This window comes from Mirounga leonina, unplaced genomic scaffold (assembly GCF_011800145.1).
Source record: "Mirounga leonina isolate KUSES-001 unplaced genomic scaffold, KU_Mleo_1.0 Mir_175, whole genome shotgun sequence".
In the NCBI taxonomy this organism is placed as follows: Eukaryota; Metazoa; Chordata; class Mammalia; order Carnivora; family Phocidae; genus Mirounga; species Mirounga leonina.
Genome location: NW_023270453.1, coordinates 7,408,297 through 7,433,716, shown reverse-complemented (window position 1 = coordinate 7,433,716; position 25,420 = coordinate 7,408,297). Strand labels below are relative to the sequence as shown.

Here is a 25,420-nt window from a genome sequence, read left to right as displayed (position 1 = left end):
AGAGCCCCAGGGACAGAGCCCAGAGCCCCAGGGACAGAGCCCAGAGCCGCAGAGGACAGCTACCAAGGAGAAGGACTGAATGCAAAGCCAGGAGCTGAAAACACGTTCCTGGTTGGATTTCAGAACTGCAACAGACCACTGACTGTGGTTTGTGCTCTACTTTCCCCCCTTTGGGGCTCTCCTATACCTGCCCACCATCCCATGAGGGTTATGGGGGAAGTAGCCAAGGTACCTGCTCAGTTCATGGTATTCATTCAGCTGACCCCGAGAGCCCTCAGTCACACCTAAACTTAGTTTACATGAGATCCCAGACTTCAAGCCTGAGCCTAATATCTAAGCCAAAACACGACATGATTTTGGGAAGAGTCTTAGGGAGGGTAAATGTATTCTCCACGTGGGAGAACGTAAATAGTTTTTGGCCAGAAGACAGACTGTGGTAGTTTTCAACATATCCTCAACATTTTTTTTTTTAAAGATTTTATTTATTTGACAGAGAGACACAGTGAGAGAGGGAGCACAAGCAGGGGGAGTGGGAGAGGGAGAAGCAGGCTTCCCGCAGAGCAGGGAGCCCGATGCGGGGCTCGATCCCAGGACCCTAGGATCATGACCTGAGCCTAAGGCAGATGCTTAACAACTGAGCCACCCAGGGGCCCCTATCCTCAACATTTTTTTTTTAAAGATTTTATTTATTTATTTGACAGAGAGAGAGAGGGAACACAAGCAAGGGGAGCGGGAGAGGGAGAAGCAGGCTTCCCGCCAAGCAGGGAGCCCGATGCGGGGCTCGATCCCAGGACGCCGGGATCATGACCCGAGCCGAAGGCAGATGCTTAACAACTGAGCTACCCAGGCGCCCCTATCCTCAACATTTTTAAGAAAGATGAAAGATGGTGTGATAGACAGTTCACAAGTGGTTACTACTTATAGTTTTCAATGGAGACTAAGGTTTCTAAAAGTAAAAATTCTGATAAACGTAATTGATGTTTCTAAGAAATGACAAGGAAAGCAACTCTGTATGCAGGGAAAGTAAGATGTGTTCTGTTTGAGAGAGAGAGCGAGAGAGCGAGAGCTTGTGTCAGTGGTGGGGAGCAGAGGGAGAGGGAGAGAGAATCTTAGGCAGGCTCCAGGAGCTGCCTCTATCGATGTAGAATTACAATCAGAGGCTTTAGCTAAGCCCACGGCGGCCGTCTTTAATTAAACCCGGCACCCACTCACCCTCCTTAAAACTACATTCATTTGAAAAGTAGTCCTTCAACACTGGGTGGCCCTTGAAGATATTTTGACTGCAGCCCAAAGAGGAACCTATGCTCTCAGTTAAACAGAATGTTGTGTCTATGTTCCGAATTACTCAAAAAAATGTAGCTGAAGCCACGGAAGATTTAAACAAACACATCACTGCTATAAATGCTCTAGCTCTAGATCCTTTTAGCATGCTCTAAATTCGATTCCTTCTAAATAGAAATATGCCCTGCTAAGCACTGCTATATTTCTTGTTCTTTTTGGTGGTTGTTTGCCTTTTTGTATTTGTCAAATGGGAGCTTAATTCGCACAGGCTCGGAGATGCCTTTACTGTGTATTTCAGGAGGGACTAGAGAAACGAAGTTCTCCTACCCTGTCAAAGTCTTCCATTCCCAAATCCCTCCATCATCCCTGGTCAGCAGGAAGTAGCTACAGAAGAAATGGCCACCGTCCCTTCTCCTTGCATAGAAATGCAATGGTGTTTTGACAGCAGGGATTTGTAAGAGGGCCCCAACTACCTCCATTTTGACCTCAGTCTGTACTTTCTAACTGATTAAGTTCTTTCCAGCTTATCTCTTAACTCAGGCAAAAGACCCTCCAGGCAAACCATCCCATGACAGGAACCAAAACTACCTCCTCAAGCAATAGGAACCACGTAGACACCAGCAAGACGTCCAAGGCAAAGATCGACCTGACCTTTACTGCCCCCATCCTGTACCCACTGACCTTTGTCCACATTTTCCTTATATACACCTGAGAGTATTTTCAGCACTTCGGAAAGAGTTTTTTGAGACACTAGTCCGCTGACTTCCCGGTGTTGGCCTCACGGAAGTAAATTCCTTTCCTGTTCCACTACCATTCATCTCTCTACCTTTGGATTCTGTCAGTGATGAGTGGATGACCCTGGGCTGTTTGGGATCCCTGAAGCCAGGTGCTCTTGCACCCTGGGCCCTGGTTACAGTTCCCTCCCCCTGGATGTATGCCCTTATAGTCTTGTGACTCATTACAACCAACATTCACAACAAATGTGTCCATATGTGACCGCCAGGTCTAGTGAGAAGAGCAAGCAGCCCCCACCCACTTCTTGCAGAACTCTCCATCGGACAATGTTGAGACCTGTCCTTCTGGTGAGGCCATGGGTAGGCACCCCGAGGGAGAAGCAAGCTGAGCTCCCACTAACGGCCAGCCACATGAGTGAGCCACCTGGGGAGTCAAGTGGAGCCTTCGGCCTACAGCTGTCCCAGCTGAAATGTGATCGCCGGAGAGACCCCCAGTGAGAAGCTCCTCCAACTGGGCCCTTTCCAAATTCCTAACCCACAGGATCTAATAAAATGGTTGCTGTTTGTTACAGAGTAACAGTTACTGGAATGTAAAGATATAACAACAAACAAAGCAAAGTCTTGTTTTATGAGGCATGTATTTCCAATGTAGTGGATAATACACAAATGGGAGACCCGTGGGAAATTAAATGAGACAGGGTCTGTAAGTGTGTAGCCTAGTGGCTTACACGAAGAAAGCCTGTCAATAAATAGTAGGTACTGTTATTAGTATATAGTTAAGCATGTTGTTTCCCTTGCCGGGACACCCTTCCCTCCTTCACCGCCCAGCAAATTGCTTGTCACTCAAGATTCAGGCCAAGAATCACCTCCTCTGAGAAAGCTTCTTGCTCCCCCCACCCCCCAATCTGAATCAGGTGCCCCTAACTCAAAGACTCCCCTGCCATCTGAGCATTGTTCTGTTCAGCACACTCTAACTTGGTGTTCTTATCTACTTTTCTCACTACAGTGTAAGCTCCTTAGGAACAGAATGTTTCGCATTTCTCTATAAAATGTATGAAATAGTAGAAAAATATATATCGGTCTCTAATCATCAGGAAGACCAAGCCATGATTAGAAGTTTGGAATTTTTGGCCCCAACCCCCCATTTTTGAGAGGGGGGAGAGGGGCTGGAAACGCAGTTAATGATCGATCATGATCGATCATGCCTACTCATGAAGCCTTCATAAAAATCCCAAATGTCTAGGATTCAGAGAGCTTCCAGGCTGATGAGTACACGGGGGTGCTGGGAGGGTGGTGCACCTGGAGGGGGTGGGGCATGGGAGCTCCATGCCTCTTCCCACATACCTTGCTCTATGCATCTCTTCCATCTGAATGTGCATCTGTTTCCTTTATCACATTTTTAAATAATAAACTGGTAAACAGCAAGTCACCTGTTTTCCTGAGTTTGGGGAATTCAAATTAATTGAACCTAAGGAGGTGGTCATGGTAACCTCCCAATGTATAGGTAGTCGGTCAGAAGCAGGGGTGATTACGTGCGCTCAGGACTGGCATCTGGGCGGGGGGGGGGCGGAGGGGGAGGAGGCAGTCACATGGGGCTACCTCCAGGAAGACAGTATGGGAACCGAGTTAATGCGTAGGGCACCCAGCTGGTGTCCCAATGCTGTGATGGGGCAGTAGCATGAAGGCAAAGGAGAAACACAGTGGGAGAGCTGGGTTTTTCCTACTCAGATGTGTGGTAAACATTATCCATGCTCACCAATATTTCTGAATCTCCTCTCCTGTGGGCGCTAGAAAGTATGATGCATATACATCCCCCGCCCCCTTGAAGTGAGGCGCAGGCAGGCAGTTTGCTTAGCCAGTGGGAGACCAGGACACGTGACAGGTGTCATTCCCAGGTGGAAACTGGAGAGCCATTTTACCTTCCTCTTTGCTGCCCTCTCCTTCCAGCCAAGCCCTGCAGCCCTGAGTCAAGATGATGGCCATCAGGAGGGGATGGAGCCTCCTGCCTAGCTAGGTCCCCAGGTACCTCTAAGGAGTGGAGGCTCTTGCCTGCATGCACACAATGTGCATGGGAGACAGATCTTTGGTGAATTACACAACAGAACTGTGAGGCTATTTGTTTGTTTGTTTTCAGCGCATGATCACTTAAAGTCTATTAACTGATACAAAGCATTAGCCTCTCACCCAACAGCAAGGTCATAAAGGGACTCCTCTTTCTGTTGGTTAGTATGTACTAAAATCATAAACTTTGCAATTTTAAAATGGATAATTCACTCCTCTGTAAAGTCAAAATATGAAAGGTGTCTTCCATAGTGAGAAAAACTGCTGAAGAACAGCGCTTGAGATAGAGATTCATAGTTCCCTATTCCTGGTCCTAAAATAGAAAGTAGTGCACATTTTTGGAGACACATGAAGACCCTGCCAAATGGTACCCTAGTGGTCTAAAAACAGTAATGCATTCCCACCCCAAAATGAGTGGTTTATTTTCATCAAATTTGAGTAGAATCAAATTTGTACTATTGTGATGTTTACATTTAAAATCATCTGGTGGCTAAAGACAACCATAAATATCTGACTAGCAACTGGGCTTAAACAAACACATCAGAGCCACACAGCAGAGCTGGAAATATGCCGGGGATAAGTATGGTTTTGTAAATTCTCTGATTTGGGAGTCCGAGTATTTCAGGCTTTCCTCCCTCAATGCTCCCATGGCTGGGAGCTCACTGTAAAATAGTGAGCTTGCTGAACTGTGTGGCGGCAGACAAAAGCTATTCCCATTTGCACCCCCAAGGTCTGTAATGCTTTATTGCCTGACACTAGTAAATTTTTTGTGACAGATGCTTGTTGAATGAACGAGTGAATAATTCTGGCTCTTGAGATGACTCCAATCACCCACTGTCAGGTGGCAAAATACCTCTGAAAGCTACAATTCTCCCTACCTGCAGGGAAAACTTACTACAGCCTATTATCACGTCTTTATTGTGCATCTACCAAGTGCTCAATAGTGTGTTGGGCGCAGGGGTGGGTTGGGGGAGGGGAGTGGTGGTAACTAAAGTCATCAATGACATGCCCTTGGCTTCATAACCCAGGGAATTACCCCCGTCCTGCCTCAATTCTTTTACTGCTGCTAGTTATGGCTTTTCTAGAAACCACTGGGAGCCCAGGACCTTACAGCTCTTCCGTCCAATACACCTAGTTTAAAATATCTGCAAATTTCCAAGATTTTTTCACCTAGAGGGATATAAGCTGAGAAGTTATGACTGGCATGGATGCCTACCCAAATGGACAGAAATGAAGAATCAGGACCAACGAAGAATCCAGATATTTTGGTCCTGTGTCTGTCAATCAATTTTTTTCTAAAAAAGATAAATTAAATTCATGGAAACTGGAGTTGATACAGAGACAAAAAATAAATAAAAATACAAGATTATATCACCAAAGTGTCCTTAAACATGTTTACATCATCGATTCTGTAACTTCTAGGACATTTGTACAATGAAGTTTTCCATTAAGTTGTATTTTGGGGTCTGGTATTACACACCCCAACTCCCCCACCTCCCAACACTGTCTTGTTAAAATTACACCATCTTATCTTGTTATGATGGAGAAACTGGAATCATTTTTGTTAATTCTAGTGCTCAAGCTTTTTTTGTTTTTGTTTTTTCCCCCTTTTTTCTCCTGGGCACTAAATTAACCATCCCCTCCTCCAAACTCCCAGACACATCTGATAGTATTTCCACAGTGGAAAGAAGCAGAAATCCCCCACCCCTGAGTGAGGACAAACTACATTTCCATTTTCCAGAAGCCTCCAATGGAGTACAATTTGGAAATGAGAATTGGCAGGCATACCACTTCACACTCGGAGGGATAACCGTAATCACAAAAGGTAATAACAAGGGTTGGCAAGCATGTAGAGAAATCAGATCCCTTGTATACTGCTGGCAGAAATGCAAAATGGTGCAGGTCCTTTGGAAAACAGTCGGGCAGCTCCTCGAAATGCTAACCATGGAGAGTTACCACGCCACTCAGCAATTCCACTCCAAGCTATATACCCAAGAGAAGTGAACACATACATCCACCCAGAAGCCTGCACACATAGGTTCCTAGAGGCATCATTTATAATAGCCAAAAAGCAGAGAAGCCACCCAAATGCCCACCAACGGATACACGAATAAAGAAGATGTGTTAATATCCATACCACGGCATATGACTCAGCAACAAAAGACGAAGTCCTGACCCACACTACAACATGGATGAACCCTGAAACCATCAGGCTAAATAAAAGAACCCAATCACTAAAGACCACATATTACAGGATTCCATTTACACAAAATATCCAGAGCAGGCAAATCTATGGAGACAGAAAATAGACTAGTGGTTGTTAGGCGCTGGGAGAATGAAGAGCACTGGGGAGTGACAGCTAAGGGACCCAGGGTTTCTTTTTGGGGCGATGAAAATGTCCTAAAATTGATTGTGGGAATGTTTGTACAACTCCATGGAAATACTACATGCCAGAGAACTGTACACTTTAAATGGGTGAATTGTCAGGTATGTGAACTGTAGGTCAACCAAGCTGTTAAAACACTAGCAGGTGCAACTCCTATCCCTGGAGCTGGTAGGATGATGTCAAGGCCTTTGCAGACCAAGAGCTGGGGATGGCGGCCTAACTACGGCCGGCCTCCTGCAGACCAGGAGGAGTGTGCGACACACAGAGATGTCACGGCCTCCCGGGTAGGAGAGATGCTGCTGGGCCCTCAGGATAATAAAGAAAAATCCCTGCTCGTGAAGACTCTTCTTGGAAATCCAATGAGGAAAAACTGACTCAGACTCTCAGGGCTCAAAACTAAATCCTGAACCACAGTTTAGTCATGGAAATCACACAGCCCTTTTATAAAGATCTCTTGGTTCTTTAAGAACAGAAGTTGCACTTCCTACTTCCCCAAGAATTCATATGAAAGATTCATAGCGGAAAGCCTCTCAGTTTTCCTACCCCAGGAAGGACAGGTACTTCTGTCTGTGCCTACAGAGAATCTTTGGCATATTCAAACCCCATTTATCCTTAAAAGGTTAACCAATAAACTTCTCAGCCATGGAAATGGCAAATATTTAATATGTACATCCGGCAAATCTCTTCAAAGAAATATTCAAGGATTCTATAGACAGGACTTAATGGAATGAACAAAGGAATACAGCTATGCAAACATTCTGCAGATGCTCCAGGATAAACAAGTGGGGCAGAGATTGCTAGCTGACTACAAAATCCATCTTCCCTTTCTTTCTTGCCTCACAACTAGACGTTTTCCAGCTCACTCAGCGTCAGGTATAGCCATGTGACTAAGTTCTAGCCAGTGGGATGGGAGTAGGAGTGAGGTCTGCCACTCCCTGCTGGACCAGAGACCCTCTTGGGTGTTCTCCCCACTCCTTCCCATGTGCTGATGGGATGCAGGCGTAGGATGAGACAACAGAGAATGGGAGAGCCACATGATGGGAGAACCCTAGGCTCTGATTGACAGAATGAAGGAAGTCTTCTTGCCACCCATCTGAACGCCTTCCCACAGGTGTCATATGAAGGAAATTTTCATTGCGTTGAGCAAATTACACATTAGAGTCTACTTGATATAGAAGTTTAGCCTATCATAACTAATACATTAATATTAAGGGTGACATCAAAAGAATTCAATTTAGGGTATGTGAATCCCCAAAATAACAATTTTAGATTTCACAGGATTCCACCAGAGATCATTTAGTTCCTCCCCACAAAAACCACTAATAGTTTGATGTTTTAATTGTTTTATAAATTTTTCCCCTTGATTTACTATTTCTGCATAGAAAACGATGGGATTATAGATAAGCTTTGTTATATTTTCATGTATTTTTCTAGAGTGTCTATAATAATTACGATGCCTAAAATGGTCAAGAACAAAGACTCTGGAAGAGGTTTCAAGATGGCGGCATAAAAAGATACTGAGCTCACCTCCTTCCAGACACAACACATCTACATCTATATACAGAAAGGGACCTAGAAACTGGATGAACAGAGGCACCACAACAGGGACGGCACCAGAGTGGACAGAAGAGGTAGAGATATGGTCTCACTGAGGAAAAAAAACGTACCGCACCCCAGCCATGGAGTTCCAGTCAGGAGGGGCTCTAGCTATAAGAAAATTTCCCCTAAGGAGCAAGAGATTTGAGCTCCAAACCAGGCATGCCAACACTTAGATCCTTTGAAAACCAATAGGGAGTATATTCAGGAAAACTACAGACCTGTAGGGAAAGAAAAACCCACTCTTAAAGGGCTTGTGCACAGACTCACTAAACCAGGAAATGAGTGCAAAAGCTCCAGATATAAAAGTACATAGATTATAGGTAAAGGAGACCCATTTACTAATCTGGAGTGCCTCTCAGACAGGCAGGAGGCAGCTGGGCCTCTCCCCAAGGACCGAGACACCGGTGTCAGTCACTTTTGCTGTCTCATTCAGCCATGCTGATCCTGGCACTAGTGGGCACCATTTTGGAATTGTTCCTCTAGACTGCTAAAGCCAGGAGGCATGTTCTGCTAAGAGCCCTGCACAACCCTGTTCCTCCTTGAACCCCACAGCAGACAGGCTGATAATCCTGCCCAGTAGCACACCCACAGCAGTCGGGGCAGGGCCTCACAGCCCATCAGGCTGAGGGCCAGCCCTGCCCAGCAGCAAGCCCCCACCAGTGGAAGCCCAGCCACAACACAGGGGCAATGCCCAATGAACTTGAGAAACAGTGGGTGAACACAGTAAGAACTTCAACAAAGAGCTATAAAACAAAATAAAAAAACAACAGTCAGAGCTGAAGAATACAGTTAACTGAAAAGAAAAACACACTAGAGGGAATCAACAGCAGATGAGAGGATGCAGAACAGATCTGCGAACTGGAAGACAGGGTAGTGGAAACACCCAAACTGAACAGCAAAAAGAAAAAAGAATTTTAAAGAAGGAAGATAGTTTAAGGGACCTCTAGGACAACATCAGGCATACTAATAACGTTCACATTATAGAGGTCCCAGAAGAAGGCAGAGGGAAAGGGGCAAGATACTTATTTGAAAAGTAAAAGCTGAGAACTTCCCTAACCTGGCATCGGAAACAGACATCCAGGTCCAGGAAGCACAGAGAGTTCCAAAAAAAGATAATCCCAAGGAGATCTTCTATAATAAGACACATTATATTTAACATGTCAAAAATTAAAGAGAGAATCTTAAAAGCAGAAGGAGCAAGTCAAAAGTTACATAGAAGGGAGCCCCCATAAGACCATAAGCTGATTTTTTGACATAAACTTTGCAGGTCAGAGGGAGTGGCACAATATATTCAAAGGGCTGAAAGGAAAAAATTTACAACCAAGAATACTCTACCCAGCAAGATTATCATTCAGAATTAAAGGGAAGATAAAGGGTTTCCCAGAGAAGGAAAAGCTAAAGGAGTTCATCATCACTAAACAGCTTTATAAGAAATATTAAAGGGACTTCTTAAAGTAAAAAAGAAAAAGCCAAAACTAGAAATAGAAAAATATGTGAAAAAAAAAAAAATCTCATAGTAAAGACATGCATATAGTGGTATACAGAACCCAAAAGGTAGTGGATCAATCACTTACAAAGCTAGTCTGAAGATTAAAAGACAAAAGCAGTAAAATTAAGTATATCTACAATGATTAGTTAAGGAATTCACAAAATTAAAAGATGCAAAATATGGCATCAAAAACATAAAATGTGGGTGGTGTGGGAGTTAAAAGGTAGAATGCAACTAAACTTAAACACCAACTTAAGATAGACTGCTATGTACATAGGTTGTTATATATGAACCTCACAGTAACCACAAACCAAAAACCTATCTAATAAAAGTGCAAAAAATAAAGAGAAAGGAATCCAACCACAACACTAAAGAAAAATCACAAAGAAGAGAGCAAGAGAAGAAACAAACAAGAACTACAAAAACAACAAAAAAACAGTAAACAAAACAGCAATAAATTCATACCTATTGATAATTACTGAAGATATAAATGGACTAAATGCTCCAGGAAAAAAGACACAGGGTGACTGAATGGATAAAAAATAGTCCCATCTGTATGCTGCCTATGAGCGACTCACTTCAGACCTAAAGGCACACACAGACTGAAAGTGAAGGGATGGGAAAAGATAGTCCATGCAAACAGAAATGAAAATAAAGCTGGGCTAACAACACTGATATCAGACAAAATATACTTTAAATCAAAGTCTGTAACACGAGACAAAGAAGGGCATTACATAATGATCAATCCAACAAAAAGATGTAACACTTGTAAATACCTATGCACCCAATACTGGAGCACCTAAATACACAAAGGAAGTATTAACAGACACAAAGGGAGAAACTGCCAGTAATACAATAATAGTAGGGAACTTTAACATTCCACTTAGATCATCCAGACAGAAAACTAATAAGGACAGTGGCCTTAAACCACACGTTAGACCAGATGGACTTAATGGATATATATGGAACATTCCATCCAAAAACAGCAGAATACACATTCTTCCAGGGGTGTGAAACTTCCAGCTTTGTTTTTGCTCAAGATTACTTTGAATATCTGGGGTCTTTTGTGGTCCATACAAATTTTAGGGTTATTTGTTCTAGTTCTGTGAAAAATGCCCCCGGAGGGTAAAAATGCCATTGGTATTTTGATAGGGATTGCATTGAATCTGTAGATTGCTTTGGGCAGTATGGACATTTTAACAATATTAAGTCTTCCAATCTACAAGCATTGTAGATCTTTTTATTTGTGTCCTCTTCCACCTTTTTCATTAATGTCTTACAGTTTTCAGAGTATAGATCTTTCACCTTCTTGGTTAAATTTATTCCTAGGTATCTTAAGCTTTCTCAATGGAATATTACTCAGCCATAAAAAAGAATGAAATCTTGCCATTTGTGACAACCTGGATAGACCTGGAGGGTATATGTTAAGTGAAATTAATCAGAGAAAGACAAATACAGTAAGCTTTATATGTGGAACATAAAAAACAAAACAAACAAAACAAAACTGAAACAGACTTATAGATACAGAGAATAAGCTAATGGTTACCAGAGAGGAGGTGGGGGGGGGGGGGGGATGGACAATCTTCTAGTTATAAATAAGGCACGGGGATATAATGTCTAGCACAGGGAACATAGTCAATTACATCATAACGATTCTGTACGGTGATAGATGGTAACTAGATTTATCGCAGTGACCATTTTGGGCTTTTGTGGTTGTTGTTGTTTTTAAAAGATTTTATTTATTGGGACGCCAGGGTGGCTCAGTCATTAAGCGTCTGCCTTCAGCTCAGATCATGATCCCAGCATCCTGGGATCAAGTCCCACATCGGGCTCCTTGCTCAGTGGGGAGCCTGCTTCTCCCTCTCCCTCTGCTGCTCCCCCTGCTTGTGCTCTTTCTCTCGACAAATAAATAAAAATCTTTAAAAAATAAAAAAAAATAAAAAAATAAAAGATTTTATTTATTTATTTGTGAGAGAGAGAGCAAGCAAGAGAGCGTGAGCACAAGCAGGGGGAATGGCAGGGAGATGGAGAAGAAGGCACCCTCCTGAGCAAGGAGCCCGATGCGGGACTCGATCCCAGGACCCTGAGATTAGGACCTGAGCTGAAGGCAGACGCTTAGCCGACTGAGTCACTTAGGCGTCCCGCAGTGACCATTTTGTAATATATTTAAATACTGAATCATTATGTTGAATGTGAACTATTCTTCAATTAAAAAAAAAAAGGAATAAATAGGGGTGATCTCAAAAGCACAAACCACAAATAAAAGGCAATAACCTGACTACATCAAAGTTAAATATTTTGTGGCAAACCGATTATAAAAATTTTAAGCTACAGAATGAGGCAAGATATTCGTAAAACACCTGATAAAATACTATTAATAGCCAGAATACACAAAAAGCTCTCTTCCCCTTTACACTGTATCTCCAGCACAGGATAGAGAGATAACCTACCATCCTGGCCAGGAATGCAGGCATTAGCCAGGGTCTGGCTTTGAATTCTGGCTCCACTACTTCCTAGCTGTGTGACCTGGAATGTATTACCTTCACCCGTCTGGGCGTCAGTGTCCACAGCTGTAAAAGGATAGAGTTTCCAACAGACACTATTAGAAAAATTGCGAGGACAAAACCAGTTACTACATGTAAGAACTTGGGGCAGAGCGGGCACACAGAAATCACTCAACCCACGCTAGCTATTCATGCGATTGCCCTGCGTTACCTTTTCTCATAACCCACTGGTAGCTAAGTTATATATTTATTCCTCTTCCTCTAGCCAGGGCCTCAGGTCCACGCAACAGCATTTTCCTCTGTATTCTTAGCATTTCAAACAGTGTCTGCCATACCAAAGGTCCTCAGTAAATATTTGCTGGGTGAATGTGAAATCAATAAAAAAAATCAATGAGAAAAAGACAAAAGGCTGACAGAAGCACGGGCTGCGAATGAGCGCGGCTTGAAGCGGAATCTCTAACAGCCCGAAGAGTCGGGACAAGCAAGATGCGCCGCCTCACCGGCAGGAAGGGACATGAAAAGAAAACCACCTCAGAGTCCACCCTTTGTCGACTGGTTTGTCCAACATCAGAAGAACGCGAGGCAAAGGAACCCTCACACGGAGAACAATCTGGCAGGAGCCACCATCGCGGCCCGCGCAGCAGCGGCCTGACCCCGCCAGGTGCTGCGCTAAGCCCCTCACAGACGTCAGCCTTGCACGCGGTCACAGCTGGTAAGGCCGGTGCTACCGTGACGGTTCCTGTCGTTTTAGGGACGAGGAAACGGACATACAGGGCGGTTCCGTCGCTTGCTGAGAGTCGCGGGGCAAGGAGGGGCCGAGCCAGGGGCCGAGCGCGGCCGGACTGGCTCCAGAGCGCGAGCAGCTGCTACACCAGCCTGCCTCTCGCCTGCGCCTCGCCGCGGGCTGGGCGCCTTTTGAGACAGACGCCGGCAACATTTAGCTCTTCTCTGGTCCACTGCCCATTCATGATCCTTGGACACTCTTTAGCAGCCTATTTGAGTCATAGCAGATGTTTAGCGCTGCGTGTGTTACGGCTGGGACGCCACATCCCTTTACGAGACGGAAAGGCACTACGAGGGACAAACTCTGTGCCCAGGTTTTGATACAGTTTATGAACAACAGTAAAGGTGACGCAAAGGTGCTTCACAGGGCCCTGAGGACAGGCAGCTGTGGGAAGTCGGCCGCGGCAGAGGCAAGTGCTCCAGGGGCATGGGCCACACACTCTCCTCGTGCTGGATCCGGGCACCCATCACGCGTAAGCTGATCACGCGGCCACCCAGTTCAATAATGGACTTGACCTACGGTTCAGGTTCGCGAGGCAGCCTGTTGCCAGTGGCTCATCAGTGCAATTCCAGTAATGACTTCTTCACCCTTTTTCTCCCCAGGTGGAACCCACAGTCCAGAGCAGGAAGCCACCCTTCCCAGGTGTCACCATCTGGCTTTGTGATGGCCTGACCTAAAGTAAGATTTCTGCCACCTCATCGGTTCGGTGGCTTCATCCCTTCCCCAGCACATTCCTCTCCTCATGGGACTGACACAGGAAATCTAGGTCAGGGTTCTCCAAAGCCACATGATCTCTGACCAAAGCAGTTAAGTCATGCACAAGCCTGTGAAAGGCTCGCAGCTCAAAGATGCCCCCAAGTTTACGGCCAGTGAAGGTCAGAGATCATTATAAAGGCCAGCCAAGGAGGCTGGTGGCTACAGTGACTAAGACCATAATGTTGGGTAGAGGTCACGGTGGGACCAGCCAACAATTTCAATATTTACACAGCTGTCAGAAGCAGAGGGTGGCTAGCTCTGGGCAGTGGCTTCCGCAAGCCCTAGATTCAACCCAGACCTAGCCGAGCAGAAGAACCTGGATGACTCCCTTTGCTAGCTTCTGATCAACAGTTTGCTAACCAATCCCCCCTTTTTAGATACTTGGTTGCTTGTAAGTTTTCAGTTGTTTCAACTCTTATTGTAAAGTCAATGTGGGAAAATGTGTCCTACCTCTTTAGTCTTCTCTCTCCACAATCACTTCAGTATTATCAAACAATTTTGGTGGCCTACTTCCCATTAAATCCAATTCTGGTAAGAGTTAATGTTAATTATAATAAAATTTTATCAATATGCATTGGCTAGAAACTAGCCTAGTGTGAATTAGTTTGTGAAGTTAAGACTTGTCTTGGCAGATAGTCCAAGATCAGAAGAAAATATTTAAAATGTAAATGAAAATTTTTAATGCATTTTTAAGTTCATTATATATAATTAAAAGACTAAGTGCAAATTGTTCAGCTATACAACAAACAAATTTCTTAGAGGCTTACATCTTTGCCTCTTAGGCAAAACTGTTCCTAAGGATGAAATGATGATCACAACAAGTGGGAAAAACATTTTGTAAAGGCTTAAGGGAGCTGGCAGAGTATACCTTTCAAGATAGTCCAAATTAGTGAAAAATCATGTATTTCCTATAGTCTTCTCTCACCCACGCCCATGATGTTTTTCTGACAGAACTGATATACACTAGCTCCTACTTACACGATTTTTCTCATTTCTGACCTTTCAGAGGCAAATAGTTAACAAGTCAAAAATAAATAATTTCCCTGGCTGAGATTCATTTCAATAATGGATTAGCATTATTATATTTAATATTAATGTGTCCGCAAAGCATCGACATGCTTTTCAAATGATATTCCTATTTCTAAATGCCCTTATGTATCCAAGTTTCATTTTCTACTTCCTCTTTTCTATATTCCAATGCTGATCACGGACTGAGTCAACTCTCTCATTACAGGAACATTCCATACGTACAGGAAATCCTTGTGGTTACAGACTGTGGCAAAACAGTATGTTTTTCCCCCCTGAGAAAAATCCCATGAAGAAGTGAGGGGCAACATCTGTATGGTGTGGGGGGAACGACGTCATTATAGGAGGAGTGACGAGGCCGCCATAGCAACAGGTTCAGTCATCACCTGGAATCCCAAAAGTGAACTTGGAAGTTCTCAAACACAGAAGGATATGACCTCCCCAGCCCAGAAGGCAGCTAAACACAGTCCACTTTGGGATGGTAGAGGAGAAAAATATCCTTATTTCTTTTTTCAAAAGCACAGAGACACCCCAGAGCTCAGAGAAATTAAACTGAGGGTTAGTGACAGAAGTTTCTCGATCCCTGGTTTAATACTAATTTCAATACATCGCACGGCCTCCCTGAAACTTAAGCAGAAAAAGATTCTAAAATATTTGTTAAGGAATATTTTGGAGAAGTGATATACATACAAGGATACTAATTTCAGCACTGTTTACTAGCACAAAAGACAGGACACCACCTCAGGATCTATTCACAGGGGACAAGTGAAAGAAATAATGGTACACCCAGTCAATGACATAACGCACAGTCTTTTAAAAAATGAGGTTGGTCTGGGGCGCCTGGGTGGCTCAGTCGTTAAGCGTCTGCCTTCGGCTCAGGTCATGATCCCAGGGCCCTGGGATCGAGCCCCGCATCAGGTTCCCTGCTCCGTGGGGAGCCTGCTTCTCCCTCTGCCTGCCTCTCATGCTCTTTCACTCTCTCTCTCTCTCCAATAAATAAAATCTTTAAAAAAAAAATGAGGTTGGTCTATGTGGTCTGATATACATACTGATTTCAGTACCAGCACAAGGACACACAAGCGTGCACGCACATGCACGCACACCATGTCCTTCACCACAGGAAGGACGGGCCACGACCCGGCAACAGCGGCTGCTCCTGAAGAGGGATACTCCGTGCTGGGAGAGTAAGAGTCACTTCTCACTGGATACTCCTTGGCGCCTTGTGAATTTTGTAACCATATGCTCATTCTACCTATTCAAAATATTTATTATTTTTTTTTAAGATTTTATTTATCTTTTGACAGAGAGAGACACAGCGAGAGAAGGAACACAAGCAGGGGGGAATGAGAGAGGGAGAAGCAGGCTTCTGCAGCCCCAATGCGGGGCTTGATCCCAGGACCCTGGGATCATGACCTGAGCCGAAGGCAGACGCTCAACTGACTGAGCCACCCAGGCGCCCCTATTCAAAATATTTCTTAATCTAAAAAACTAAAGTGGATACAAAGCCAAAGCTAATATACAGATGATATATTAGTTAGCATACAGGTTGGGCTGTGGGGGAGTAACGTCCCAAATAACAGAGCATCCGACACAAGAGCTCCCTTCGCTCTCATGAATCTCAGCTTGCCCCGTAGGTAAGTTCTAGAAGACGGGCCAGGCTCCCTCTATTTTGTTCGCTGCCATCCCCAGGATGTCTGCGGGGTTTAGCTGGTCCAAGGCAACTTTTTACCACGTGCACACCCCGGCCATTGGGAGGGGAGGGAAACACTCCAGGTGGCAGGAAAAGAGGCATTGCTTTGGAAGAAGGGGCCCACCTGCAGCCTCGGCACAAGAGCCCAACAGCAGACTGAGTAGATGATGAGGCTCCACAGAGCCGTAGGATGGACTCGGAGAGAGCCAGGATGTTCACGGCACATCAAATGACAGGAATTTCAAGGATAATGGGAAGAGTATATTTGCATTTTTGTAAATATATATGCATAGGAAAATGTGCACATGTACATATGAATTATATATATGAAATACATATATATATGAAAATGTATATACGAATACACCAAGGCATTGCTTGTTGCTACATTCTGACATCCTACATTAAAAATGGTGTGCTTTTGCAAAAAAGAATTTTTTTTAAAAAAAACTTCATTTGGAAAAACAAAAAAGAACTCTGCTTTCATTGGTTCTTTCTTCAGTTTCTATAAAATGTTAATAAACACCCAAAGGATAGTAAAGAACAAGTATCCCTCCATCCCCCACAGCCCCCCCCCCCAAAAAACAACAAACAAATGAAGAGACTATGGAAAATTATATTAAGTGAATCACCATCTTTCTCGGGAACGTACTACGTGAACTTGAACACTGAATGAACTCAGCCATGGGAATAAAGGAGTCCATATTTCCCGTGTGTGTGTGTGTGTGTGTGTGTGTTTTGAAGCCAGTAACAGAAACGCAATGCGCTAACAAAAGAGAAACTGTGAAGTTCAAATTCCAACTCCACCTGGGACCCCCACGGGCTGATCTGTGCCCTGGATTTTCTCCTGCAGCTTGGGGAGCGAGTTACGGGAACTCAAAACACCCACAAAAGCACGACCCACTCAAGGGCCAAACAGGCCGGGCGGTGGAGCTGGGGAACCAGTGGGCTCACGTGGACTCCTCCCGCAGCGCTATCCTCCCGAAATGCTCAACACCCGATTCCCGAGCCCATTTTGCTTCCTATAGGAAAGTCGCTGTGGAGACTTGACGGAAGGCACTGCTGGGAGGCGGACGGCACCAGGGGAAGGAGGCCACAGTGGGGCCGCTCCAGAACTTGGTCTAGAACAGAGACGAGACTGGTATGAAACAGGCACGGAAGAAAAAAGATCTCACTGCAAAATACCAGTGCTATCATTAAAATTAGTTCTTGAACAGACATGAAGAGAAATTCAAGAGCGCTCTCTCTAATCAAGTTGCAGTATTTTTTTAAACAAGGAAATGTATTCATTTATTTTCAAATCCACTGACATTTCCTGTACTCATTACACTGGCGAACTCTGATGCTAGAGGTGCTCAAGTCGGCCATTAAAGGGCGAGGAGCTTGAAACACGATCAAATTACTCTTTATTGATTTACGGTTCATGCAGTTTAGTGCGGGGGGTGAGAGTTTACAGTCAGGTGGCAAGAGGCCCAGGACCTAAGTGTGAATCTGAGATGTGGCCTGAACAGGTTCTTTAAACTTGGAAAAGCCTCCTCATCGGCTGCAAAGGTTCAAGAGGAAAAACGTATACACGAAGTAGGAAGAGCCTACCAGAAGTTCAGAAAATTAGCCATTATTTTACCACGCTGGAATCTAGACAGCATAGAAACCAAGTGCAAATCTAAGCCCAAGTCCTTTCAATTAGAATTAGGAAAAAAAAAATCCTTCACATATTCCTCATGCACATAGGGGAAAGCTTTCTAAATCGGAAATTAATTTGTCAGTGGAGATTCAGAGCCACTGGAATCCATTAAACAAATCTTTGTTAAGCCACTACCATATTCCACGCACCAGACATGGCAAAGGTCAGAGCCTGCAAGCTGACGGGGGACACCCGTTGGTGTCCTGCTGACATGTTTTGAGGTGCCAGTCTTGTCTACTACCTCCGTCCCTGAACAGGACCACAGCTCCCCCTGTGGTGGCCAGGGCTATAGGGCCTTTCACAGGGGTGATCACCTTGGGCGGAAGTCTTCATGAAAAAACGGACACTGGGGCCTGACCTTGAATTTGGAGGAGGGGCGGGGGTGGGAAGATTCGGAGAACACCCTGGGAGGGAGAGTGGACTCCCAAGAACATGCGGGAAGCCGTGGCCTCTGGAGGGGCACGGACACGAACTAAATCCCTTCGGTGGGCAGCGATGTCTGACGTTGCGCTGGAAGCTGCAATAATCAAGCCTCTCCCCTCATCATCCACAAAACCCTCCGTCGGTGGTGTGCACAGGAGCCTGACATTAGTGACTCTCGGGGCGCAGGGGATGACAGACAACTAACCGACTCGGTGTCAAAGGTCTGAGGAGAAAGGGTAAAGGAACTGAAAGCATTCGGAGCTAGTGATGGGAAAGCTGGAGGGAACACGGGCAGCGGGGGGACCATGAAAGCCTCAGTCCCGAAAAAATCTCCATCCCTCTGTCTCAGCTTGAGCCACTCTGGTTAGACAGTAAAGAAAAGTGTGATTGTAGAACGTAAAAGGATGCAGAAGCCCTCGGGTTATAGAAAGACAGGGAGAAAATCCTAGAAACTTCTAGACTAAAAACAAGTCAAAACACAGAAAAAGAGTGAGGTTTCCTATATAACAAAGAGAAGCAGATTGGCAGAGCATCTGTGCCACTAAATGCTAGATGATAATAAATCGTTTGCAGAGTTTGGAGAAAAATGATTATTACAGAATTACCCGCATGCCCAGACTACGGTTTATGCATGAAGACAAAAGAAAGGCATCTTCAGACATACAAGAATTCAGAAACCAGATCACCTGCATATGCTAATAAAAAAAAAAATTAAGCAAGGGGCGCCTGGGTGGCTCAGTCATTAAGCGTCTGCCTTCGGCTCAGGTCATGATCCCAGGGTCCTGGAATCGAGCCCCGCATCGGGCTCCCTGCTCGGCGGGAAGCCTGCTTCTCCCTCTCCCACTCCCCCTGCTTGTGTTCCCTTTCTCCCTGTGTCTCTCTCTGTCAAATAAATAAATAAAATCTTAAAAAAAAAAAAAAATTAAGCAAGAAAGTACTCAAAAAAGAAGGTATGGTTTACAAGGAATAGTGATAAGCAACAAAAATAGGGGAGTCTAAGAAGGTTTTGACAATATGGCTGTGAATATAATGTAATAGTTAAGAAGAAAGTTTTAATGGGATACAAGGGCAAAAATAAAAGAAGCCACATGTAATTAAAATTCCAGACTATTCTAACAAAACCCAGGACACGTAAAGGAAGGAGAAGTTAAAATATCCTCCATGTTTTGTTTTGTTCAATAGTAGAATATTTTGAATAATGGTTAATTTTTAACATTGATAGAAGTACAGATAAAAACATGCTTGTTCAAAATTTAAAGATGATTCCCAGGGGCGGGGAGGGAAAGGGTAGAAATAGGGTATAGAACTTCTAAACCGCAAGAGGGAAGAAATGAAAAATATTCTGCGAAGACAAGAGAAGAACAAAGAAGTATTTTGAGTACCACAAAAACTTCTAAAAGTCAAAAGCAGGATATGATCTGAGCTGTCCAATCTGATACACACTACCCAGAAAGGGCTAGCTACATTTAAATTAATTAAAATGAAATAAGATTTAAGATTCAGTTCCTTAGTGACACTAACCACTTTTCATGTAGCTAGTGACCTCTGTATTGGACATAATCATCACTGCAGAAAGTTCTAGCAGACAACACTAATAGTGAAAAATACAAGATAACAAATAAGTCCATGTAAAGTTTGATCTTATTAATATTAAATATGCACTTTTTAATATATATTAAGATGTTAGTTGATTAAACTGTCAGTAGTGGTTTCTCTAGCAAATACAGGACCAGGGCCTTCCACTCCTTACACACTTTATTGTTTGAATTTTTAATAAAGCATATTTTACTCTTAAAACAAGTAAAAGTCAGAAACATATTTTCAAATACAGTAACAAAAAAAACCAACTGACCAACCATTTTCTTGAACTTACTCGGTACAGAATTTGGTTCCAATCCCTGAGTTAACTGAGCAACTGACTTTAACTCATACATATTTACTGTGGACACTTGTGTTAATAAACAATTTCAACACAACAAAGAGTGTGTCCCACAACCTAGAAATTTTCCAGAGTTTAGCTAAGTTTCTGGAAGAAGTCTGTTTGGGGCCCAAGGGTGATACCACATTTCAGATGCAAGTCTGAGCAGACATTTGATGATTTCAAACTGTATTTCTTGAGTTGAAGGAGTTCCTTGGGCATAAGCTGTTAACACACCTTTCCATTTAGATTTACACAGTTGATAACATCAAATTTCAGAAAGGGCAGCTCTGAATGATCCTCCGGAAAAATTCCCATAGCCGGTCTCAACAATACACAGATAAAGCCAGAAAGAACAAGACACTATACGGAGAGTAACTTCAATCCGCGCCCCACCCCCCCTTACTGGGTGTGGGAGAAGAGAGGTTATGTTCTTTGTTAAAAGAATTCCAAAATTTTAATCCTTACCAAATACCAGATCTTTAATTTTTCTAAGAAAAAAAAATTTTTTTTAATGTCTCACAATAACCCTCAAATACTAAAACTATTTCATATCTACCCCAGGGAATAATTTGGTCATTTATCTGCCAACAACAGCATATTCATATATGCTTACTTTACCCCCTAAGTAAATATTCTTGGTAGCTTCCTTCTATATTCCACCACAGTGAATACTGAGGAAAAAGCTCTTAGCAGGAAAGAGATGAAAAACAACAATCTGCCTATTTTTTTCTTTTCTTTTCTTTTTTTTTTGCATTCTGAAAGTCAGTGTTGGTAAAGCCAGGAAAGAGATTTGGTTTTGTGCCAACCTGAACACTAATTTTATCTGGGGCCGAAAGTGTGACCCTGCTTCCAACACTGGACAGTAAGTATGCTTCATGTGGGTGGTAGGCCGAATACGAGGTAATTACCACTACCCAATGTATTTTACAAATGGAGAAAAGATGTATAAAAAGGCTAGAATGAGAAGATGGTCAGCTTAGCATATCCTTCAACAATCTGCCCCATCCTCGTTGTTTCCCAAATCCCTTTCGCAGAAAGAAACCCACCATCAAACTGAGGTTAAGTATTAAAGATCCTTGAGTATTTACCTCACCTCGAACCCACCTGGGAAAACTCCAGGGGATGTCACCCTCTAGGTAACCTCTTTAGTACCAGAGCCACCCCCAACAGAACAGAAATCTTCAGCAATCTGGACTATTTCTAATAATTCACACAGAAAGCTGGATTGAAGTTCATTTTTATCTACGTAGAAAGTCTTGCTAAGAAAATAATAGTATAAATGTGATTACCTTAAAACTTTGAATTTGCTTGAAAGTTTCAAGTTCCCTCCAAACTCTTTACAAGGACCGAGTTACTTGCCCTAATTGTAAATCCTGTGTTTAAGGGAGTTGTTTAAGCAACCTTTCTAGGTAATTGTCTATTAGTCTTTTCACTGAGCGTAAAACATATTTCATTCATGGGCGGAAGCATTATCCACAAAAATGAATTAGTCCATAAGGAAAATTCTATGAAAATGAAAGAAAAGCATACTACGCAATAATGTTTACATTTTGGTGGCAAAATAATCTAATTTGGTATCTTCCTTTTATCCGAGTTTCTAGTTGCAACTTAGTATGTCTAAAATGAGTGGTAAATACATGACAGTTAACCCCTGAACAGCATGGGTTTTAGGGGCTCTGACCGCCCACGGAGTCAGAAATCTTTGTATAACTTGTGATTTCCCCAAAGTTAACTACTAATAGCACAGTGTTGACCAGAAGCCTTACCAATAACATAAAGAGTCGACTAACAAATATTGTGTATGTTATACATATTATATACCATATTCCTGGGATAAAGTAACCTAGAGAAAGAAAAATATTAAGAAAATCATAAGGAAAATACATTTATAGTACTGTGCTGCATTATTTAAGGGGGAAAAAAAAATCACATATAATTAGACCCATGCAGTTCAAGCCAGTGTTGCTCAAGGGTCATCTGCATACTCAATTGTGGGGGTAAATTAATTCCTTCAGGCCACAAGGGTACTATTTAGTAAATTACTGCTTTGTGCACTGATCCATACCGAGCAGCCTCAAAGCAGTAATTCATCATTAAAAGGTAAAGTGTTTACCTACACACTCTTCCAAAGGCTCTTTATTCATCACTTAATTTAAACCAGTAGAGAATGAAAAGGCCGTGCATAGAAAAGAGGAGTCTTTCAAATTTTAACATCTACAAACTGGAGCCACACAAGAAAAAAAATCTAGGTTTCTACTGAGCCATATCATCAGTACACAAGCCAAAACAAAACACAATTACCCACAAACTTGGCACATGCCATCTAAATTCAAATCCAAAAAAGGAGCAACTCGAAGTTTTACTGATCTCCTCCTAACAGACTACAAAGAAATCCATTCTATCACTCTATTCCCACTAGAAGTTGTTATATTATCTGCTCTTGGTTAAAACACTTGAGTCCACTGGGCATCTCTAAATGGTGAGTAACCATGCTCACATACAATACGTGGATGTCTAACACTGAAAATCTCTGCAGAGGACACAGAGATGCCTCTGGGTGCTGATCTGGAAACTTTAAGCAGCCTATGTGTGGCAAGGCTTCCTGGGCCAGGCCCCAGATCAGTGCAAACACAAATGAGTACTTCTCTGTAGCATGAATGTTCTGGACTGTGTAAGCAAGGAGGTACAAACCAAGCCTTCAAAAGAATGAATAATAAACAGAAATTACAGTGGAGAAGACAGAAGTCCAGGGTCTCGCCAGAAAGATCATGGACAGTTATTTGGGAAGTTATTTGGGTAATCCATCACATTTCACCTGGGCCCATTCTAGCACTAATGCGATTGTCTCGAAAGCATATTTATATGTAGCTGGCTATGACGGGCAAATTTCTATCCCTGCATGGACAGAACTCAGGCTCAGATTTCTGTCGAATTTCCTTTCCTCTTAAAAAAAAAAAAATCTAGACTTGAATTGTAACATTCGGTACTTGCACTGCCACCAAAGTATTATTCACTGCAAAAATATAAAAAGCAACTTGCAAATGGGAGAAACATTTAGTCAGCTTTTCCTTTTCTTGATCTCTTTTAATATTTTATAACACATGAAAGCTCAGTAAAAGTTCCTTTCTTAAACAAATCTTCAAGCAGACGTTAAACAGAATGCAAATGCTTTACACTGTAAATCATCAATCATTTAAAGAATCCTCTCCATGAACTGAATAAATAAGCCATCTGTGACGAAGGCCTCCCTATCATGTTTTCAAGCTGACCCACTTCTTCATCAATCACCATGGTTTGCAAAAATCTCACATCTAAGGGGCAGCAATAAGTGCTCTGGACCAGCGAAATAGTTTGAATCCAATGGGGTAAAAGGGGAGGGCAAACACCACCTTTAAGGACACCAGTCTTATTTAAAATGACCGGCCCCCTCCCAGACTCTAAAAACAGAACTTCAATACCCTTAACCGGAAGCAATCTTTTCTCCAAAGGGAGAGCAAATCAAGTCTCCGGGGGAGAAAAGGGAGCCAGTGAAAAGGAGTAAGAAGAAACCTGATCAGGTGCTGAAACGCTTGGTGCATCTGGCTTTGGAGATCAAACACCCGTTTTGCAAGCAAGATCTGTTCAGATCTCCCAAGCCTGAGCCCAAACCAGCGGACCGGTCCTGCTTTAGAGAGCTCTGCAGGCACGCGGGGCAGTAGCAACTCCGCGCGTCCCCGGGAGCGGCGGGGTCCGGGACCCCCGGCGCCCCCAGCCCCGCTCCGCGCGGGGCGGGCCGGGGGCCGCGGCCGGCAAGCACAACTTTCCGCAGGTCCCCGCCACCCGCGCGCAAACGACCCCGCGCAAATCTAAAACCACTCCCCCCATCAGCTCCTCTTTTTTTTTGCTGGAGGCGGTGGCGGCTGGGGGAGGGGTGGGAGGGTCTGGAAGGACTTAAGGAGAGGATGACAAGGAGCCGAGGAGGACGACTTCCCACAAACGGGGCCGCCACAAAGGGACGGGGGCCGCGCCTCCCCTCGGTCCCGCCGAGTCGCACGCGGGCCAGGACGGCGCGTCGCACCCGCGGGCCGGGGCCGGGCGCAGACGGAGGCGGGGACGAGCAGGGGCCGGCCGGTCGCGCGGCAGGTGACAGCGGCGTCGCCGGGCCCCGCACCGGGGCCCCGCGCCTCCCGCCCACCAGGGGCCTCGCCTCCGCCGCGCCGCGCGGGAGCCGCGGGAGCCGGACCTCAGCAGGTCTGGGGGCCGCCCGCCCCCTCAGAGCGGCCCCGGCCCCGCCCGCGACCCCGGCCCCGGCGTCCGAGCGCAACCCGCGCCGCGCGCTGTCCCCGCGCCCCGTGCCGCCCGCGCGCCTACCCTTTGGCGTGCTCCGTCTCCTCCTCATTGTCCCCGTCTATCCCGCACGTGTCCTGGTCGTCCAGCTCCAGGCTCTGCTGGCTGGCCGCGGACTCGCTGTCCTCCGCCATCGCGGCGGCGCGGGCTGGGGAGGCGGCGCTCGGGGCCGCGGGCGCGGGGGACCAGCGCGGCGGCGGCGCGAGCAGCTCCCCCTAGCGCCGCCCGCCGTCTCCTCCGAGCCAGGAGCGCGGGCGCGGCGCCCGCCAGCCCCGCCCGGCCTGGGCCCGCCCACCGCGGCGGGGGCGGGGGCGGGGAGGGGTGGGCGCGCCTCGCGGCGCCTGGGGGCTGGGGGGAGGGGCCGTGCAGGGGAGGGGAGCGGAGCGGAGGGGAGCGGAGGGGAGGGGAGGGCGAGGGGCGGGGCGGGGTGGTCGCGAGCCGGTGGGGCGGGCGCTGGGGCCGAGCCCTGCCGCCCGAGCCTGCACCGCGCCTCGGCCCCGTGCTGGTCTCTGCATGCGGCCACAGTCTCCAAATCCTTGAGTCTTCATTTTGGAACACAGGCCAGGCGATTTTACACCTCTACAGGTTAGGAAGCGCTTTTAACCATTGCAGGGATCTTTTACTCAAGAGGAGGCGTGCCGAGGCCCATGATTTCTAGAAGCCTCCCACACATACACATACACTCCTTAAAAATTCCATTTCTTGTATCTGTCTTTCCAATACACTATAAAATCAAAGTCAAAGTCAAAACAGAGG

General features: G+C 44.9%; 1 protein-coding gene across 3 annotated transcripts in view; it reads right to left on the bottom strand.

The window, feature by feature from the left end:
• Nucleotides 1–24,859, bottom strand: part of NMT2 (N-myristoyltransferase 2) — a 63,437-nt gene extending 38,578 nt beyond the window's left edge. Inside the window, exon 1 of one of the 3 annotated variants that reach the window (XM_035021570.1) lies at nt 24,689–24,859. In XM_035021570.1, the coding sequence (XP_034877461.1) occupies nt 24,689–24,798 (110 nt within the window). In that variant the 5' untranslated portion in view covers nt 24,799–24,859. The remainder of the gene's footprint in view (nt 1–24,688) is intronic. The other 2 variants (XM_035021568.1, XM_035021569.1) reach the window with 2 other exon arrangements.
• Between the last annotated feature and the right edge of the window lie 561 nt (nt 24,860–25,420).